Here is a 16970-nt window from a genome sequence, read left to right as displayed (position 1 = left end):
CCTTGCTTGGGAAAGGGAGAGGCCAAGTCAAGGGGTTTCGTGCTCACCACGACAATTTTGTTCTGCAGGAGAGCTGATGTCCTGCAGCCAAGACCCCTCCCCAGCCTTGAGCCTCTCCCCGTGGCATTGAGGACTCACCTGAGCATCTTCTGGCATGCACAGCAGGATGGTGAAGAGCAGGGCCAGGCTGAGCACGGCGACCTTCATCTTCCTCTGCAGTGTGGCGAGTGCTGGGTGAAGCTTCAGAAGGTGAGGGGCAGATTTATCCCTCCCAGGACTCCTCCTTTCCCCCCTCCCCGAGAGCCCCCAGGGCAAATCCAAGCTTGGCAGAGACACCAGCCCTGGCAAGGAGCCCACCTCTGGCACGGAGTTGCCCCCGCCTTTGGCACTGGACCAGCCACCTTCCATGGCATCGGTCCGGCTTCCTCCATGGGGCAGCTGCACATGGAAGGGCCCAGGCACCTGGGGGTGGTGAGGGGGGGCAGGCAGTGACCCACTGACAGCTGGACACCCTACGGTGACAATCCACTGCTCCAGCACAAAACCATCCTCCCAGCAGCCCCCAAAGCCAGATGCCCCCATCTCCCAGTGCCCCTCACCTCCCAGCACTGCCATCTCCCAGTGCCGCTCCCCTCCCAGGCCAGGCTTTCCCTCCGGGACTACCCCAGAGATGAGGTCAGCCTCAAACCAGGGCTCTCTAAGAGTCATCTCTGACCCCTCTCCAGCCCCTTGGGTAAACAGGGTGCTGGGAATGACCCCTCTTCTTGGGGGACCAGGGACCCCGGGGTTTGGGAACACAGGGTGGCGAGAGGACAACTGGGGGCATGGGCAATGGGGACAGCCAGATGGCTGGGATCTTCAGTCACTGGAGGCAATGGGGAGCACTGGTATTCACTGGGCACTGGGAGATGAGGGTAGGGCTTGGGGGAAGCCCTGGGGTGGTCGCAGTGTCCAGTTCCAGCCCACCCCATTTCCCGTGACTACAGGCCCCAAACTGGTCCAGTCCCCAGCCATGGCTGCCCCAGAGGAGAGATCAGAGGGGACTAACCCCCACCCTGGCCCTCACCCTGCCACTGACTTGGGCTGCTGTGCCCACCCAGATGGCCTGGGTCCCACTTCTGCAGAGTTGCTCCCAGCTGGGGGGTCCCAGTAACCCTGTCCCCAACAAGGCTCTGGCTCCAGACCTGTTCCTGGCTGGCACTTGGCCACAGCTCACCAAAAGCCCTTGTCCTCAAAAAGTGTCCCTTCAATGCCCTCATCCTCGGCCCAGGCCAGTGCTGTCCCTGAGCAGGACTTGGCTCTCCAGAGGGACACGAAGAAGCGGACACTTGTCCGCAGGCAGCCACTCAGAGCTAATTGTGGGGACAGAGCTGCCCTGGCAAGAGGAGGGATGTTTGTCCCTGCAGCATCTCTGATAAGCCGTGTTTGCCCAGGGCCCGTGGCACCAGGAACCCGTTCTGCAAGCTTGGTCTTCACGAGAGCGCCCGATGAGGGAGGCTGTGGTGGGGGTTAAATCATCCTGGACGCCTGGGCTCCCCTCCAGCCCCAGCAGCTGGCAGAGGTGGGCAGTGCTGGGGGACGGGGCAGGAGCAAGTCCTGGGACACCCTGCACACCTGGGGCTCTCCCGCTGCCCTGGGGACAAGCTGGAGCCCAGAGGCAGGGGCATTCCCAGGGAACAGCCTGACTGTTGCTGTCCTTTGGGAAAGCCTGGTGGCACAGCAGTCCTGCTGGAGTGAGAGTCACGCGATCTGCCATCGCTGCTGTCTTCAAGGATGCAAGTGCCCCAAACAGCAGAGGGAATGGCTGGTACCTCTGTTAGCAGGGACAAACTCATAATGAAGATGGGCATATTTTGGATCAACAGGTTCTGTCACCCCTGTTTTACCTCCCTGTAGGTGCTCACAACTATGAGAAGTGATACATAACAGGACACATATTTATTTATGTCTGCATAATGAGAAGACCAGCATTTTTACTGGTCTTGTGAGCTAGGGCTGGTAAGGTCTCAACCAGGAGACGCAGCACATATTTACTTGTCTCTTTAGGTAGCTGATAGTCAGAATTACCCACACGTAATGACCAGCAAACCCACTAGCCACACACTGAGCAACGGCAGCATTGAACGCATTGGACTCATTGCCTGTCCGGAGTTCGTGGGACATCAACATTGCGATAGCAGATCCATGACTACTTCGTAAGTTTGTCACATTCGTCTGTAAACTCATCCTCTGTTTGTTATGTGCCTCAGTAATTCAAGCTACCATGCTGTGCTTCCCAATCGCCATTCACTTCCAAAAACATCCAGAAGCCCATGTCACATGTCTCAAAGTAAAATAGTGCTCTATTTTAGTCTTCTGTCTATGCAGGTGAGAGGAAAATCTGTTTCTATGAGACGCAAGCTGGGAATCAAAGGCTGGTGGTAAAGATCTGGTTTAGGTTTTGAAGTCAGTGGGAGGTTTGACTGAGTTTCGGTGCAGCCAGGGTGTCCCGGCCTTTGTTCCCATGATGATACAGACTCCTGTCACAGCTGCAAAGAAAGCCTGTCTGATTTTATCCACATGAAAAGAGATAAATAACAATACACTGATACGTGGTGCATGAGAAGTGTAAATGTCTCAGATCCTTCTTTGACAATATGTGTGATTTTTTAAGGGTGATGGTTCTATCTTTACGGGACACTGACTATAAATAAGAGATGTGTTGTGGATCCGTTGTGAAAAGATTTAAGGCAACTGACTTGAATATTTGCTTTGGAAAGTGCCCAAAGAGCAGGCAGGCAGGCAGTCAGTCACCTGGAGGATTTTCATTTTGACAGCTTCTGCTTCCTGCGCTATTTATTAGATAGCTAAGTTACACAGTGTTGAATTGGAGAGCATATTTAAGTATGCTGTGATGTTATTCGTATTCTGAAGTGATTTTGCAAAGAATCGATGAATTGTACGCACTGTCATAACTGAGGGATATTGACTTAGGAGAGATCAAGGCTGCCTTTGAGCTAAATGCAAAGCAGGTGGACGGCATTTGATCGCCACTTAACATGAAAGGTGCAATTCAGGAAGATCCCTGCTGCTGGTGTAATGGTCTCTAAGAAGACATGCTTGTGTTTTTGTAACACGAGTGTAATGAAAAAAGTAAAATGTCATGCGTTTGCCCGTTTGACAAAGAGATGGACAAGAGACTTTACAAGGTTGGTCTAAAGCGTAGCTACTCCTACTTGTGCTGTCTCCTACCACCTTCTCCGAGCAGGGCTGAGAGCACTTCTGAATTTTCTCTGTTTTTTCTTGCAGTCTCTTCTGTGAGGCAGTGGAATTTTTACCACATTTATTTTCCCAATAAAGTTTTAGCATGGTTGTTCTCCTCAGGCTTTGAGCTGCAGTGAGGTATCCCGTTGTTGTACAGAGGGAAAGGGGAGAAAAAGAAAAGTGCATGTGCTACCTCTTCTTTGGTGGAGACACTTGGGTTATCTGTTCATCTCGCATACGTATATAGTGTTGGAGCCTCAGCATTCACCCCAGCTCTCCCCTCTACCATTTTCAGACGCATTTTCCCCAACCTCATTGTCGGAAATCCAGGGATGGAGGCAGGGATGGAGAGAGAGACCAACCGAGGCAGGCACAAAAGGGGAAGAGAAGGGCTGGGGCTGGGGAAAGGAGGGGCAGAGGCACTTGCTGCAGCACTGGCAGGCGTGTTAGTGGCAACAGATGGAGAGTGGCCATTCTGTTTTCCCCACCGTTACGTCTTGCATCCCAGCTCCCAGTACCCTCGAGGTTCCCAGTGGCCCTTAGAACCTGCAGAAGGTGGGGGGACGGACAGGGCTCAGCAGGGCGTCTCTGTCCGGCTGTACTACTTTTGGCTGGGGTAGAGTCAACAGCAGAGTTGACCAGAGCATATTAGATGGAACTTACAGCTTTGATATCTGTTCAGCAGTTGCTGGTCATGGTATTGACTTAACTGTTCTCACCATTAGTGTATCTGATCCGTGCCAGGCTCCTCTTTGCTGTGCATGTTAAAGCTTGGGTTTGCCTTTTGCAGTTTGCTGTGGTCTGTAGCACTTGGTGGTGTTTTGCCTGGGGGGTTTATTACAAAAGCACTGGCCTTGATCTTAATCAGGTATCTGAGCTCTGCACTGATGCCATTACTCTGAGAATCATCTCATGGAGACAATTAACAATTACACCTTTTCCCTTTTCTCCTCTGAGAGTTTTTGGGTGGAGGAATAACAGAATGGCACCTTCACCACCTTTTTCTTCATGGCATATATTTTCTCCCTCGTTACAATAAATTCTCAGTAGCTTGAACATCCTTGGGTAACCAAAATACTCCTTATTGGTACTTCTCAAGAATTTTTGTTCCGCTTTCTCTAGGGTTAACCAACCATTTAGGAATACCACCCAGGGATATGTTCCAGGGCTGTGTGGTTACGGGTGGCAAGGCATGCAGAGGAATACAGGCAGGTACCTAGGATGGTTGTCACCTCCAAGGGTCTGAGACGTCAACCCAGATGAGCACGGGATCCTGATGAAGTGACAGAATGTTTGCCCTGGTGCTGGCTATGCCAAAGAGACACAGCTTGTCGCGCTGTGCTGGGGCCTGCCCTTCGCCTACTGAGCACTATTCAGCACTGTTCAGCACCCTCAAGGAGAAGAGAGGGTCTCTGCATCTAACGACATACAGACACTGTGGCTGAACCAGAGACCCAGGCCTCAACTATGCCAGTCGCCCCTATAGGCAAGAAGAAACAACGGAAGCTGAGGTCAGCTTGGCAGATATGCAAACAGATTTCAGCCATCATCCAGGAGAGCCAATTATCAGCTGGCTGCTCTGATGCTGGGATACTGGGGCCAAGGGTCGGGAATTAGAGGGTAAGGAAGCCCGGCAGCTGAGATCCCTTGCTAGGGGTAAGGCCGTTGACAAAGGGATTGGAAAAGGGGCAGCAGTCCTCAGCCTCTGGAGGCGAGTCCTGTCGAGTGTGAAGGACAGGTATCCCTTCAAGGAAGATCTTGCAAATTCCCAGACAAGTGGACCACCATTGAGGGAGGTGTCCAGTACCTGAGGGAATTAGCCATGGTGGAGGTGCGTTACAGCAACCTGGACAACAACCAGGCATCCAAAGACCTGCATGAAATCCAGTGCACGCGGTCCATTTTGCAAAAGTTTATATGAAATGCTCCGATGTCATATGCCAACATCCTGGCAATAATGAGCTGGAGAAACACAGAGGCACCAGCTATGGATGGTTTGGACAGACAACTCCGAGAATACAAAGATAATCTTGCTTCCTCCCTATGGGCCTGTGTGTAGGCTGTGGAGAAACTCACCCCCAAATTGTCCGAGCAATCTGAGAAGGATAGCTCTTCCTCACCCACACCAACCAAGGTCCCAGCCATTAAGAGCCAGCCTTTTTCTGTTCCAGGGAGAGGGTACCGGTGGTGCACACCACGTGCAACCCTGTGGTTCTCCCTGCGTGACCGGAGGAAGGACATGAGGCAGTGGGATGGTGAACCTACCTGGAAACTAGAATCTCGGGTACAGGAACTGCAAGGAAAAACAACAGAGAGAAGGCATCCATCCAGGAAAATTACTGCTCCAAGGTCTGTGGGTCAGAGTAGAAGGGCTGATCTTGCTTTTGACCTTGATGAAGGGACTTGTGCTTTGCAGTTACAAAAACCCAAGTGATGAAGACTCTGGCCAAGAATAGAGGGGCCCTGCCTTTGGCCAGGCGGAGGAAAGGGACAGCCGGGTTTACTGGGCTGTGTGGGTTCGATGGCCTGGCACATCAGCCCCACAGGAGTGTAAAGCTCTAGTGGGCACCAGTGCAGAGGCTACTCTAATACCATCAGATTACAAAGGGGAGGAATCCATCTGCATTTCTGGAGTGATGGGAGGATCCCATGAAGTGTCTGTGTTGGAGCCTGAGGTAAGCCTACCTGGGAAAGGTATTGTGACTGGTCCAGAGGCTCCATGTATTCTTGGCAGAGACTACCTCAGAGGAGGATACTTCAAAGGCCTAAAAGGGTACTGGTGGTCTTTGGGTATAGCTGCCTTGAGTCCAGAGACTATTAAGCAGCTGTTTAGCTTGCCCAGTCCCTCAGAGGATCCTTCTGTTGTGGGGTTGCTGCGGGGTAAGGAACAGCAGGTGACATTTTCTCCCATGACTGTGCACCAGGAACAGTATCGCACCAACTGAGACTCCCTGGTTCCCATCCATAAGCTGATTCCATGCCTGGAGAGTCAGGGAGTGGTCAGAAAGACTCGCTCACCCTTTAATAGACCCATATGGCCGCTCTTTTCCAAAACAACCTCATAGACACCTTCCGCCTCTTCCTTGACCATCACCAACAGGATGAGGAGTGCACATGTCCAGCTTGGACTTGGACCCCCAGCACTTACATTGCAGTGCGAGGCTCCTAAGAGAAACTGTGATTCATCTCTCTTGTCTGTAGGAGCAACAGCACCAATGTCTGTGCTCACTGGGCCTCCTTCTCCTGCCTCCCCAGCCAGGGCAGAGGCAGGTGGTTCTCACAAACTGCACATCCAACAGGACTGGAAGGAGTCATGCCCACTTGCTCCCGTTGGCTAGCAAAGGAGCAAGGGAGGCCCCTGTGCACCTCTCATGCTGGAGAAGGGAATCCTCTCTGGAAGGACATAGGCACTGCTCTGCTGACTTCAGCTCCCCACAAGCCAGGCCCCTCTGCCTCAGAAGGTCTGAGCCTTTCTAATTCTATGTGAGTTGATGAAGATGCAGTCGTCTGAAGGGAAGTGAGGTGAATGCCATTCCCGGGGACTTTCCTGCCCTGCTCACCAAAGTCAGAGATGTCCCTGGTTCAGTTGCCCTGCCTCAGTTTACATCATATTCCCAGGGGTTCAGCACTGCCTGCGGCTGTTGACGCAGTCCCCACCACCTCAGAGCTTCCATCCCACCAGGGAGTCAATTATACTGTTTTTACTCTGCAAATCCTCAGGAGGGACACACTGCAGCAGGAACCTTTAGAGTCTTGTTTCTGCTATAAACCCTGGGACACTTGAGAGAGCAGGGAGCCTTGAGGTGCTGCTGGAGACTCACCTTAGGAGCTGCTGGCAGAAGAGGGCAAGGGCAGAGTAAGGAATGAGCCCTGGTGCAGGGCTTGCAGTGCAGTCCAAGAAGTGAAGGACACGGTAGGGAAGAGGCAGAAGGTAAGACCCCAACCTTGGACTTCATTGCCATGATCCATTCAGAGCAGATGTCACTGCTTCATGATGAGACTGTAGGTTTGTGCTGGATGTGCCGAGGGTGAGTGAAGGCTGGGTCTTATTACTCAATCTGCTGGGTCTTTGAACGGAAGAAATGAGAGCATAGGGACCTAAGTCTTAGCCTTGTCCTTTCCTGCACGTCTTCTCACCCCAGCTCCCCGCTTTTCCTAGACACTCCTGAGCCCCTGGCACTGCACAGTGAAATCCCAGGGAGAGCCCTGGGACAGTCTCCCACCTTGGCTGGGCAGCGGGGGAGCGTTTGGGCGGGCTGTGTGGGGCCAGATAGCCTGTGCCCTTCACTTCATCATTCACAGGGCTATTTCAATTCTCTCTTGGTTTCTTTTTCTTTTTTGTTGTGGCTGGGTTTTGCTTGCTTTCTCACTCTCAGAATTATGATGAAGTAGGATTTGTTCTGCAACGCTCAGCTTTCTCAGTCCCATGCAGTGGAGATGGCTGGGGGTATACATTATTCTGAGTAGCTTTTGGAAAACTCTCAGAAGAGTTCCTGTGATGATCAGCACTGGAAGAAACGCATTCCAGCCCAAGAGGTGGTCATGAGACACTTGGAGGGAACTGCTCTTGCAGAGAGCTGTGTTTCTCGGGCATGAGCTTTCTCCAATCACACGCTGAGGCATGACCCTGACATTGTCCATGCCCCTGACCCTGATGCTGTCCCACCTCACCCCCAGGCCTCCTGGGGATGCCCTGCTCAGTGTCCTGCTTTTTCACTTGTGCCCCACAAGCACAGCTGGCCATGCTGGGGTCCTGCTGCTGGGCTGGGATTTGCAAGCAGGCAGCCTCAAAGCCCTCAGGAACCACTGCTCAGGAGGGAAAAAATGGAAAGCAGCTTTCAATCACAGAATCATGGAGCAGCTCAGCTTGGCAGCCACCCCAGCTTATCATCTAGTCCAACCGCCCCTTCTAAAAAGCAGGGTCAGCTAGAGCATGTGGCTCAGGACCATGCCCCATCAAGTTTTTAATTCCCACAAGGATGGAGCCTCCCAAACCTCTCTGGGCAACCTGTTCCAGTGTTTGACCACCCTATCTTTAAATGGAATTTCCTGTCTTTCAATGTGTCCTTTCTTCATGGCACCACTGAAAAAAGCCTGGGATTTTTCTCCTTAATCCTTCTCGTTACTCCTCCCTTCACAACTTCTCCCCTGTGGCTCGGTTACCTCAGTTACCCTTTCCCTATCTTCTTTTTGGTCCTCTCCTGGTCACTTTTTATGCTGCGTTTTGACCTACAAAGTGGGCTTTAGCATGCTCTCTGGCAGTTCCACAGCACAGTCCCTTGCTCATCTGAAGCAGTAACTCCTCATCTGGCCTTTCCCAATGGAAGAAATTGGCCTGTGTGGTGGTGGGGAAGGAGTGGGGTGGGAGTCCTTTTCCCCTCATGTCGGTGTTTCAGAGAGCTGTGGCCACTCACCCTGTGATGTGCCCATCCCTTGCTTTGGACGACGGACAGCATCTGGCATGATATTTCACACAATGGGTTTTTTTGGAGAGTGGGGTTTGTTTTTTCTGGCATGCTTTTTCTTTCCTGAGAGTGGAAGGATGTAGATCCTCAACACCTGTAACTTGTTTTCCAGGTCATACCCACAGGCATATGAAAGTTGTCTGTTTCTGTGTGAGCAAATGCACATCACAGGTTTATTCTGCAGTGAGAAAGAAGAACTTTTGTTGGGCAGCTTGCCTCTAGAGTCTCCGGTGGGTCTGCTGGGATGAGTGTTCTTAACCCATCAGGAAGAACATTTTTTTGTGCTTTCATTATACAAGAAACACGTAAATCTAATGTGAAAGGAGCAATGTCCTACACACACAAAAAAATATTGAAGGTATATGCTGAAATGTGTTTCTTTCTTGTAGCCCCTCTTTGTGGCAACTGGGGAAATAAAAGACAAACAACATTGCATGGCTGAACGGGAAAATGACAACTGGACATCATCCACAGATTTTGTGCTGCTGGGAATACGTGATGTCCCCATACTCCAGAACCTGCTCTTTCTTCTCTTGCTTATGATCTATTCAGTCACCATGGTTGGGAACATCCTCATTGTTGTGCTAGTGGTGGCAGACCGGCATCTCCACACCCCCATGTACTTCTTCCTGGGCAATTTGTCCTCCTTAGAGACCTGCTACAGCTCCACCATCCTGCCACGGTTGCTGGCCAGCTTCTTGACTGGGGACAACAGCATCTCTGCACATGGCTGCATGGCTCAGTTCTACTTCTTTGCTTCCTTTGCAACTACCGAGTGTTACCTGCTGGCAGCCATGTCCTATGATCGGTACTTGGCCATATGCCAGCCCTTGCTCTATGCAAGCCTCATGACCTGGAAGGTCTCTTTCCATCTTGCAGCTGCATCTTGGCTAGGGAGTTCACTGCTGCTGCTGGTAGTCACAGTTGTCTTCTCCCAGTTGCAGTTCTGTGGCCCCAAGTCCATTGACCACTTCTTCTGTGAGTTTTCACCATTGCTGGAGCTTGCCTGCAGTAACACCAGGGTGTTCACGCTCGTTGTGTTCATCTTCGCCTTCCTGGACCTAATCTGTCCATTCCTGTTCACGTTGGCCTCCTACATGTGCATCATAGCTGCCATCCTGAGGATCCCATCCAGCACAGGCAGACAGAAGGCCTTCTCTACCTGCTCCTCTCACCTCACCGTTGTCACTGTTTTCTATGGCACCCTCTTTGTTGTCTACCTGCTGCCCAGAACAGCCCCACTGAGGCAGCTCAACAAAGTCTTCTCCTTTTTCTACACTATCCTCACACCCTTGGTCAATCCCCTCATCTACAGCCTGCGGAACAGGGAGGTCAGGGAGGCCCTCAGGAGAATGATCAGGAAAGCCACGACCTGCACCCACAGCTACGTTGGTGACACAGGCAAAAGACACTTCTTGTTCCTTTGAATAGGAAAGCTCTAGATACCAATGGGGTCTTCAGATGTGCACGCCACTGAGACTGCTTGTGAGGCAGCAAGGGGAAGAAAGCAAAAGGTCCTGGTAGAGAAATGTTGTTTAGAAAGCAATGCTGACAAGGTCACGGGTTTGCTTTTCCCTTGATAATAAACATCTTGGTAGGCTTACATGTGGGAACTGTTGAAGTATCAAGGTTTTCTTTTCTGGAGGAGATAAAAAAGCGTACTTGGCCTCATACGAGAATATTTTCCAAGGGCCATCATGAGGGCATCTTTCTCACTGTGGGTTCCCAGGGTGGGAGTCATCTTCCCCTCTGGTACAAATTTCGGGAGCATGAAGCTCACATGTCAGCCATGAGTGAAGGTCTACTTTCACTGCACTGCCAAGGGAAAATGGGCCATTTCTATTGGGTGGTTCGTGGGTAACACCCACGCACCCCTCTTCCCTTGTCTGGCCAGGCCCTGTTGCAGGCATGCCTCAGAAACCAGCTGGAGACTGCAGCAGCTGAGCAGCTGAGTAAGAAGCCTTTGCTTCTCCTGCTGCAAAGGGAGGTGGAGAGGTTGGAGTAAGGGGAGCAGTTCCTCTTTCTGAGGACTAAACCAAGATCCTCACCCAGATCTCCCTCCCCCCCTCTTTTCCTCCCCTGTTCCCAGAGAAGGGAGCAAGTCCCTGCTCCAGCCATGCTCCTCTGGCTCCAGATAAAGCTCCTCTTCTCTGTTCACTCTACATCTTGGACAGACTGAGACACCCACTCCCTTGCCCCAGCCCCTTCATCCCTGGATCAGGCTTTCCACCTCGGCCCTCCTTCCCCACTAGAATTCTTTGACCCAATGTACTGGATCTGGATGGGATGATGTTAATTTTTTTCATAGCAGCCCATAAGGTGCTGGGCTTTGGATTAGTGACAAAACCAGTGCTGATAACACATCAGTGATTTTGCTGTTGCTGAAAGGTATCTGCACAACATCAAGGTCTTCTCTGTTTCTCACTCTGACCCCCAGTGAGTAGGCTGGGGGTGTGCAAGATGTCGGGAGGGGACACAGCCAGGAAAGGTGACTGGAACTGACCAAACAGATATTCCATGCCATATGGCATCATGCTCAGCAATAAAGATGGAGGAGAGGGTGTTTTCTGGGTGGGTGGCCAATGCCTGGGGACTGGCTGGGTATCGGTGTACTTGTGGAAGGTGGTGAGTGATTGCCTTTGCATCACTTATTATTTTGGCAGGGGGTGGTTTTTTTCTTTCTTCCTTCTTCCTCTTTCCTTCCCTTATTAAATTATTTTTATCTTCACCCATGACTTTCCTCACTTTTGCTCTTCCTATTCTCTGCCCCCATCCCACTGGGGTGTGGGGTGAGTAGGTGAGGAAGGAGCTGTGTGAGGCTTCACTGGCAGCCAGGGTCAACCCACTCCCCCCAACCCATGCAGGACCCAGGGCAGGGTTGGTCCTTGTGACCTGGTTCTCCTCAGGTCTCCATTTCTTCAGTGGTCTGTGAACCACTGTGAGCAGTGGGCCCACAATTTTTTTGTCTCCTTCTGGCTGACGACACACTTGCTGAAGCCCTTCTTGCAGCATCTGCATCACACAAACAGTGTCCAGCATGGGGGAAGCTCTGCTCTCACATAGGGAGAGTACAGGGACAAGGATCGGGGAAGGCTGGAAGAAGTCAGAGCAGCTCTTGAAAAGCCAAGGGGAACACATTGCTTGTGCTGGGGCTTGAACCTGTGGGTTGTCAGTCTAAGCCTCTCCCAGGTGAGCTACTTCAGCCCTGCCCCAGGAGCCCTTGCCCTGGTGCCAGCCCTGCCTGAGCGCAGCCTGGAGCGCAAGAGGTGTGCTCTGCAGGGAGGTACCTGTGACCAGTCCCAGCCCAACCCCACAGGCGGGACCTGCCTGCTCCCTGCCCAGGCCTGCCATCCTGGCTGTGCCAAGAGCCCATCCCTGGTCACCCCACCTCAGCCTGCGCCTGAAGGGCTTGCTCATCCCTCCAAGGGAGCTGGAGCTGCCTCGGGCTCAGGCCATCTTGCACACCTCTCTTGGGATTTTAAATGGCACCATCTCCTGTTCACTGCAGCCTCTGTGGACGAGCTCAGGTACCCATGGTCCCACAGTGCTTGTGGGTCTCTCTCAAATATTCGCTCCAGAAGGCAACAATGTCCAGCAGGCCCTCCTCCCACGTCAACCCTCTCGCCTAGCTGAGTCCATTCCCAGAGGAAAAGACAAGTGGCAGGATCTGACTGTCCTCTTTGCAGTGCTGAGGCAGGCATTGGGAAAGCACGGTGCTTCCCCTTGCATCAGCACCTTCATCTGCCTCAGAGGTGAGTGCAAGCCAAGCAAACCGCCATGTGGAATTTGACTGGGATGGAAAGGGGCAGGCACAACAAGGAAAAGGAAATGCAGAGGAAGAAACAGAAAACTAAAAAGGAAATGGAAAGTTAAAAGGGGGAACACCCCTCCCCCAGAACAAGGCTAGAAAATGCATGTGCCATGGCCTGGGAAACTAAATCCCTCCAGGACAGCAGAGGACATAATGCAGGACAAAGGCTAGGATTTTTCTAGAAACTCATACATGGCAACCAAGCACGAGATCTTGAATTCAGGATGGGAGGGGGAGTGTCATCAAGGCGATTGCTTTCATGGGTGTCGTCAGAGGTGGGAGCACACCAGTGGCTCTCTGTTTTCTCCAAGAGCCCTGGCATTCCCTTCCTGCCTCTTCCCAGACCCCTGTCTCTCCCTGTCTGCTCTGGGAAGCCCAGCTCTGCCCCTCTTTACCTGCCTGTTCCATGCACCCTCTTCAGGAGCTTTTCTCCCACCAGCTTGTCACCAGGGCTGGGCATGCTGCTCTGTGCGGCTGTCTGTCTGCATGTGTGTGAACACATGCTTTTCCCCTACAAATTGTGTCTCTCCTCTCCACCCCCTCGCCCCTCAGTAAAACCTTATTGAAAGTGAACACCATTTGGCGAGGTGGGGTAGTTTGGACAACAGAGGGAATCAACCCCGGTCCCTCATACCCCACAGCCAAGCTGTGCAGATGTGACTGGCACCAATTTGGTTTCTTCTTTCTGTGGCCACCTCCCACTCCTTCCAGCTCACATCTGGCTTCATCTCATGGGCCACGTTGTGACAGGTGCTCACTCGTTCAGGAAAGCTCACTGCATGCACGGGCAGTGCAAAGACATCTGCTTTGGTCTGCAACAAGCTCTGCCTTTACCTGGGAGGCCTTTGTACGAGCAGTAGGTGGTGTGCTGTGACCGACCTCAGTGCTACTCCGATAGCTGGCGAGAGGGAAATGGACATCTCTGTTTTCAGGGACAGTGCTCTGCACGGGGACACTGCCAAGCCCCAAAGGTGCAAGTACCTGTTGGGAATTGGCTTGATGAGATAGGACATGGGTCTATAGAAAAGTTGTGCGAGCAGAGTTCTGTGTGAAGGAATGTCAGCGTGGGCAGCAAGACTAGGCCTTGGCCGAAGACTGCTCGCCTTGCTGATATCAGGAGAAAAACAACAGCTGGTCTCGCTGTTATCAGGAGAAAGACAGGGAGGGTGTGGCCTTGGCATAACTTCACAAGTAACTTTTGAAGAAGTTCTCATGAGAAAGTTACTGAACACGCATAGCTGCCAGCCACAAGTGGGTGTGTATTAGTAATGAATAAACATTAGCAATGTACCAATCGTATTAGGACTAGTAGGCATAATTATCGCAAACTGTATAAATATGAGCTATCCGTGCAAATAAAGTTGAATCACTTCTATCCCTCATATTGGGTCGACTTATGTGCATTCCTCCGCCGCTCCAACAAGTACCCAACTGCTTCTGTTTTTCATGGCTGTGTTAGCAGCAATATCATCATGGCACTACTTCAGATTTTCCTGCTGAATCCATAGGACTAGCAATATTGAGCTCTGAGAGACTTTCCAGGATCCTTCCCTGCCTGGGATCCTGGCAACATTTCCAGAATTCATCCTGGGAGCAGCAGGTCTGCAGTCAGGGACTCTCCCCTTGGATTGGGATGCCACCCTAGGTAACTCCTTGAGGGTGAGAGCCCTCATCTCATAGGTAAACGATATGCTCATTTTGAGTCATCATTTTTAAACCTTAAGAATTCTAAAGTCCGCTGTGTAGTACTAATTTCCCCTTACATCGTTGAGCTTGTGGTTCGCTAATCAGAGTTCTAAGGAACTTTTTTATCGAAGAATAAATCTGATTTTTAACACCTGCTGTGTTTGATAGTACGAGCCTCTGTAACACTCCTTCCAGTCCTGTTGGATGTGCAGTTTGTGAGAACCACCTGCCTCTGCCCTGGCTGGGGAGGCAGGAGAAGGAGGCCCAGTGGGCACAGACATTGGTGCTGTTGCTCCTACAGACAAGAGAGATGAATCACGGTTTCTCTTAGGAGCCTCGCACTGCAATGTAAGTGCTGGGGGTCCAAGTCCAAGATGGACATGTGCACTCCTCATCCTGTTGGTGATGGTCAAGGAAGAGGGGGAACTCTTTACCAGCACACTGTATGTCCTTTCTTTGGACATTGAATCCTTTTGAGTGTTTCTCTGCTCCACACAGATGTTGCAGATACTCAAAGGCATCGGCAGCAGCCCCAGGAACCCACACCCGGACTATCCCATCCCATTTCTGTTTGTCGACTCCCATCTATATGGTGTTTACCCTCCACCCTTGCCCACTCATTCGGTTACCAATGAAGCCCTCCGAGGGCTGCGTCAGCTCACTGCTTTGGCAACTCAGCCGCACAGGTTGCGCTCAGGCCATTGTGCACGGTGGCAATGGAGACAAGCATCTTTCCTGTGTGTGCCTCCCACCCAGCTGTCTCATGTGATGGAAAGTACACCTGACGAACTACCGGCCTGAGAAAGTGGCATCTGCTCCCACTGAACAAACCAGGTCCTCTGACCATATGATATATGGAAAGGAGTAAAAGTTTTATTTAATCTCAGCTGTATTTTTTATTTAAGGTACTACTTTTAACTCGGGCATTAATTTAAGGTGCCACTTATAGTCTTTGAATGTACCAGTATTCTTTGGCTGGCTATAACAAAAATATGTGTACCCCAGTACACAGCCACACACCCAGGTGGGCCCCCTCCCCAGGACACCCACTGCTTTCTGTGCAGAACCATACGAGCTCATGTACCCCATTTCTCCCAGAGGCACCTTCCCCAAGGATTCCATTGCTTTCCCCTGCCTCCCAGAACAACCCAGTTCACCCAAGCATGTCGCTAATCCTCCCTTTCGCCCCAGGATCTTCTGACCGAACAGGAATTAAGACTTCTTCTGCAGCGGAGAAGCGTGCCTGTAGCTGCTGATGTCCAGGTGAGCAACGTCAGGGCGTCTGCAGCCCCACAAAGGATCCTGGGCCCCGGTGGATCCCTGAGCCCTCTGGGGTGGGCAGACCTTGGGTATGGCAGAGGGAAAGAGAGGGGACTGTCCCTGATGCATGTCCCAGGGTGAGCTGCACAGAGCTGCCCCCATGCCTTTCCTTGCATGCAGTAGGGCTCTATGGAGCCAGAAGGTCACTGTGCAGGCCAGGCAGGGGGGCTGTGCCATAAACACCCCCCAGGATCACTGTGAGGGCTGGGCAGGCTTCTGGGAGATATAGGGGCATCCTGGGGTAGATAGGGGGCTCTGGGTGCTATCTGGATCTCAGGTGAGCCAAGTCCTGTCCTGGGTAGACAGAGGGCTCCAGTTCCCTTCTCCTTCCCTAGGTCTCTGCAGAGAGAGGTGGTGGGGACAAGGCCCCTCTCATGTCCCAGCAGACACTGGGGGGGGTGGGGGGGGTGTTCGTCACAATTTGGGCTCTCTCTTGCAGGTCCTCAAGTGATGGTGACAGCCCTGTCCTGTCCCCCTCCAGCGGCATGAGGAGATGATCAACCCTGGATGACCCCACCTGATCCCCTGGGAGCCCTGGGCCATTTCCCTCTCATGATCAATAAACCCCTTCAGCAAAGCTACGCTCTGTGTGTGTGTGTGTGTGTGTGTGTGTGTGTGTGCCTGCATCCATGTCCCGTCTACTTGCCCAGCGCCCAGATGCCTGGGTCCTCTCTGGCTGGACCACCACGATGAGCAGAGGGGCTGAAGGAGCGCGGGCACCTGGGGTGTCCCCTTCCCACCCACCATGTGCCCCCAGATAAAGGCAACCTGGAGTGTCCCCCCAGGAGGCTGGGAGAGGTGAGGGGGAGACGATGCCAACTCTTGGGGCAGCCGGTGTTTTGGAGGCACAGAGGGAAAGAGGTTCTTACCAGGGCTCTAGTGAGTGATACCGAAAAGCCGGTCGAAGACACCATCCAAGACTCGTTTTGGAGTTTTAGAAAGCAGGCATTCTTTATTGCAGCGCTGGATGCATGGGGGGTAGTTCCACCTAGCATGCATCCCACAGCTTTAGCACTAACAGGTTATATAGAATAACTAATTGCACATTAATCAGATTAGTATACATTTACATAAAAGTAATTGCAACTGATTATTTTGGTACTGCCTACATCCAATCACGTGCAATGAAGGATCCCTTTGAGTCGATGGGCTGCTTTTGTGACCACCGACCCATTTGAAGTTCTTGCTGGCTGTCCTTGAAGTCTTTATTCCTGTCCTTGTTCTTTGATCTTGAAGCTTAAGGCAGCATCAATCACATATGGTCAGTCTCAACACCGTTCTCATCTAGTGTCCAGGAACATCTAGTTCTAAGAGCAAAGAACTGCAAAACTTAGGAGTAACTACCTCTACTAGTTAATTGCTTGGCTATACTTTTGTCTATTGTTTCAATCATAGTGTTAGTATAAGATTTCTAATAATTATTTACCTAATCTCACTTTTGCAGT

General features: G+C 51.8%; 2 protein-coding genes across 2 annotated transcripts in view; one reads left to right on the top strand and one right to left on the bottom strand.

Moving 5' to 3' along the window:
- The window catches only part of LOC126036932 (scavenger receptor cysteine-rich type 1 protein M130-like), a 189847-nt gene that overhangs the window by 84459 nt on the left and 88418 nt on the right, over nucleotides 1-16970 (bottom strand). The window lies entirely within an intron of this gene.
- On the top strand, nucleotides 9143-10135 carry LOC126036930 (olfactory receptor 1020-like). The gene has a single exon (XM_049797163.1). The coding sequence runs from the start codon at nucleotides 9143-9145 to the stop codon at nucleotides 10133-10135; it is 993 nt and encodes a 330-aa protein (XP_049653120.1).

This window comes from Accipiter gentilis, unplaced genomic scaffold, assembly GCF_929443795.1.
Source record: "Accipiter gentilis unplaced genomic scaffold, bAccGen1.1, whole genome shotgun sequence".
NCBI classification, from domain to species: Eukaryota; Metazoa; Chordata; class Aves; order Accipitriformes; family Accipitridae; genus Astur; species Astur gentilis.
This window is presented reverse-complemented; position numbering and strand designations above follow the sequence as displayed.

Coding starts and splice junctions, on each gene's coding strand:
- LOC126036930 (XM_049797163.1), top strand. CDS start 9,143: ATGGCTGAACGGGAAAATGACAACTGGACATCATCCACAGATTTTGTG.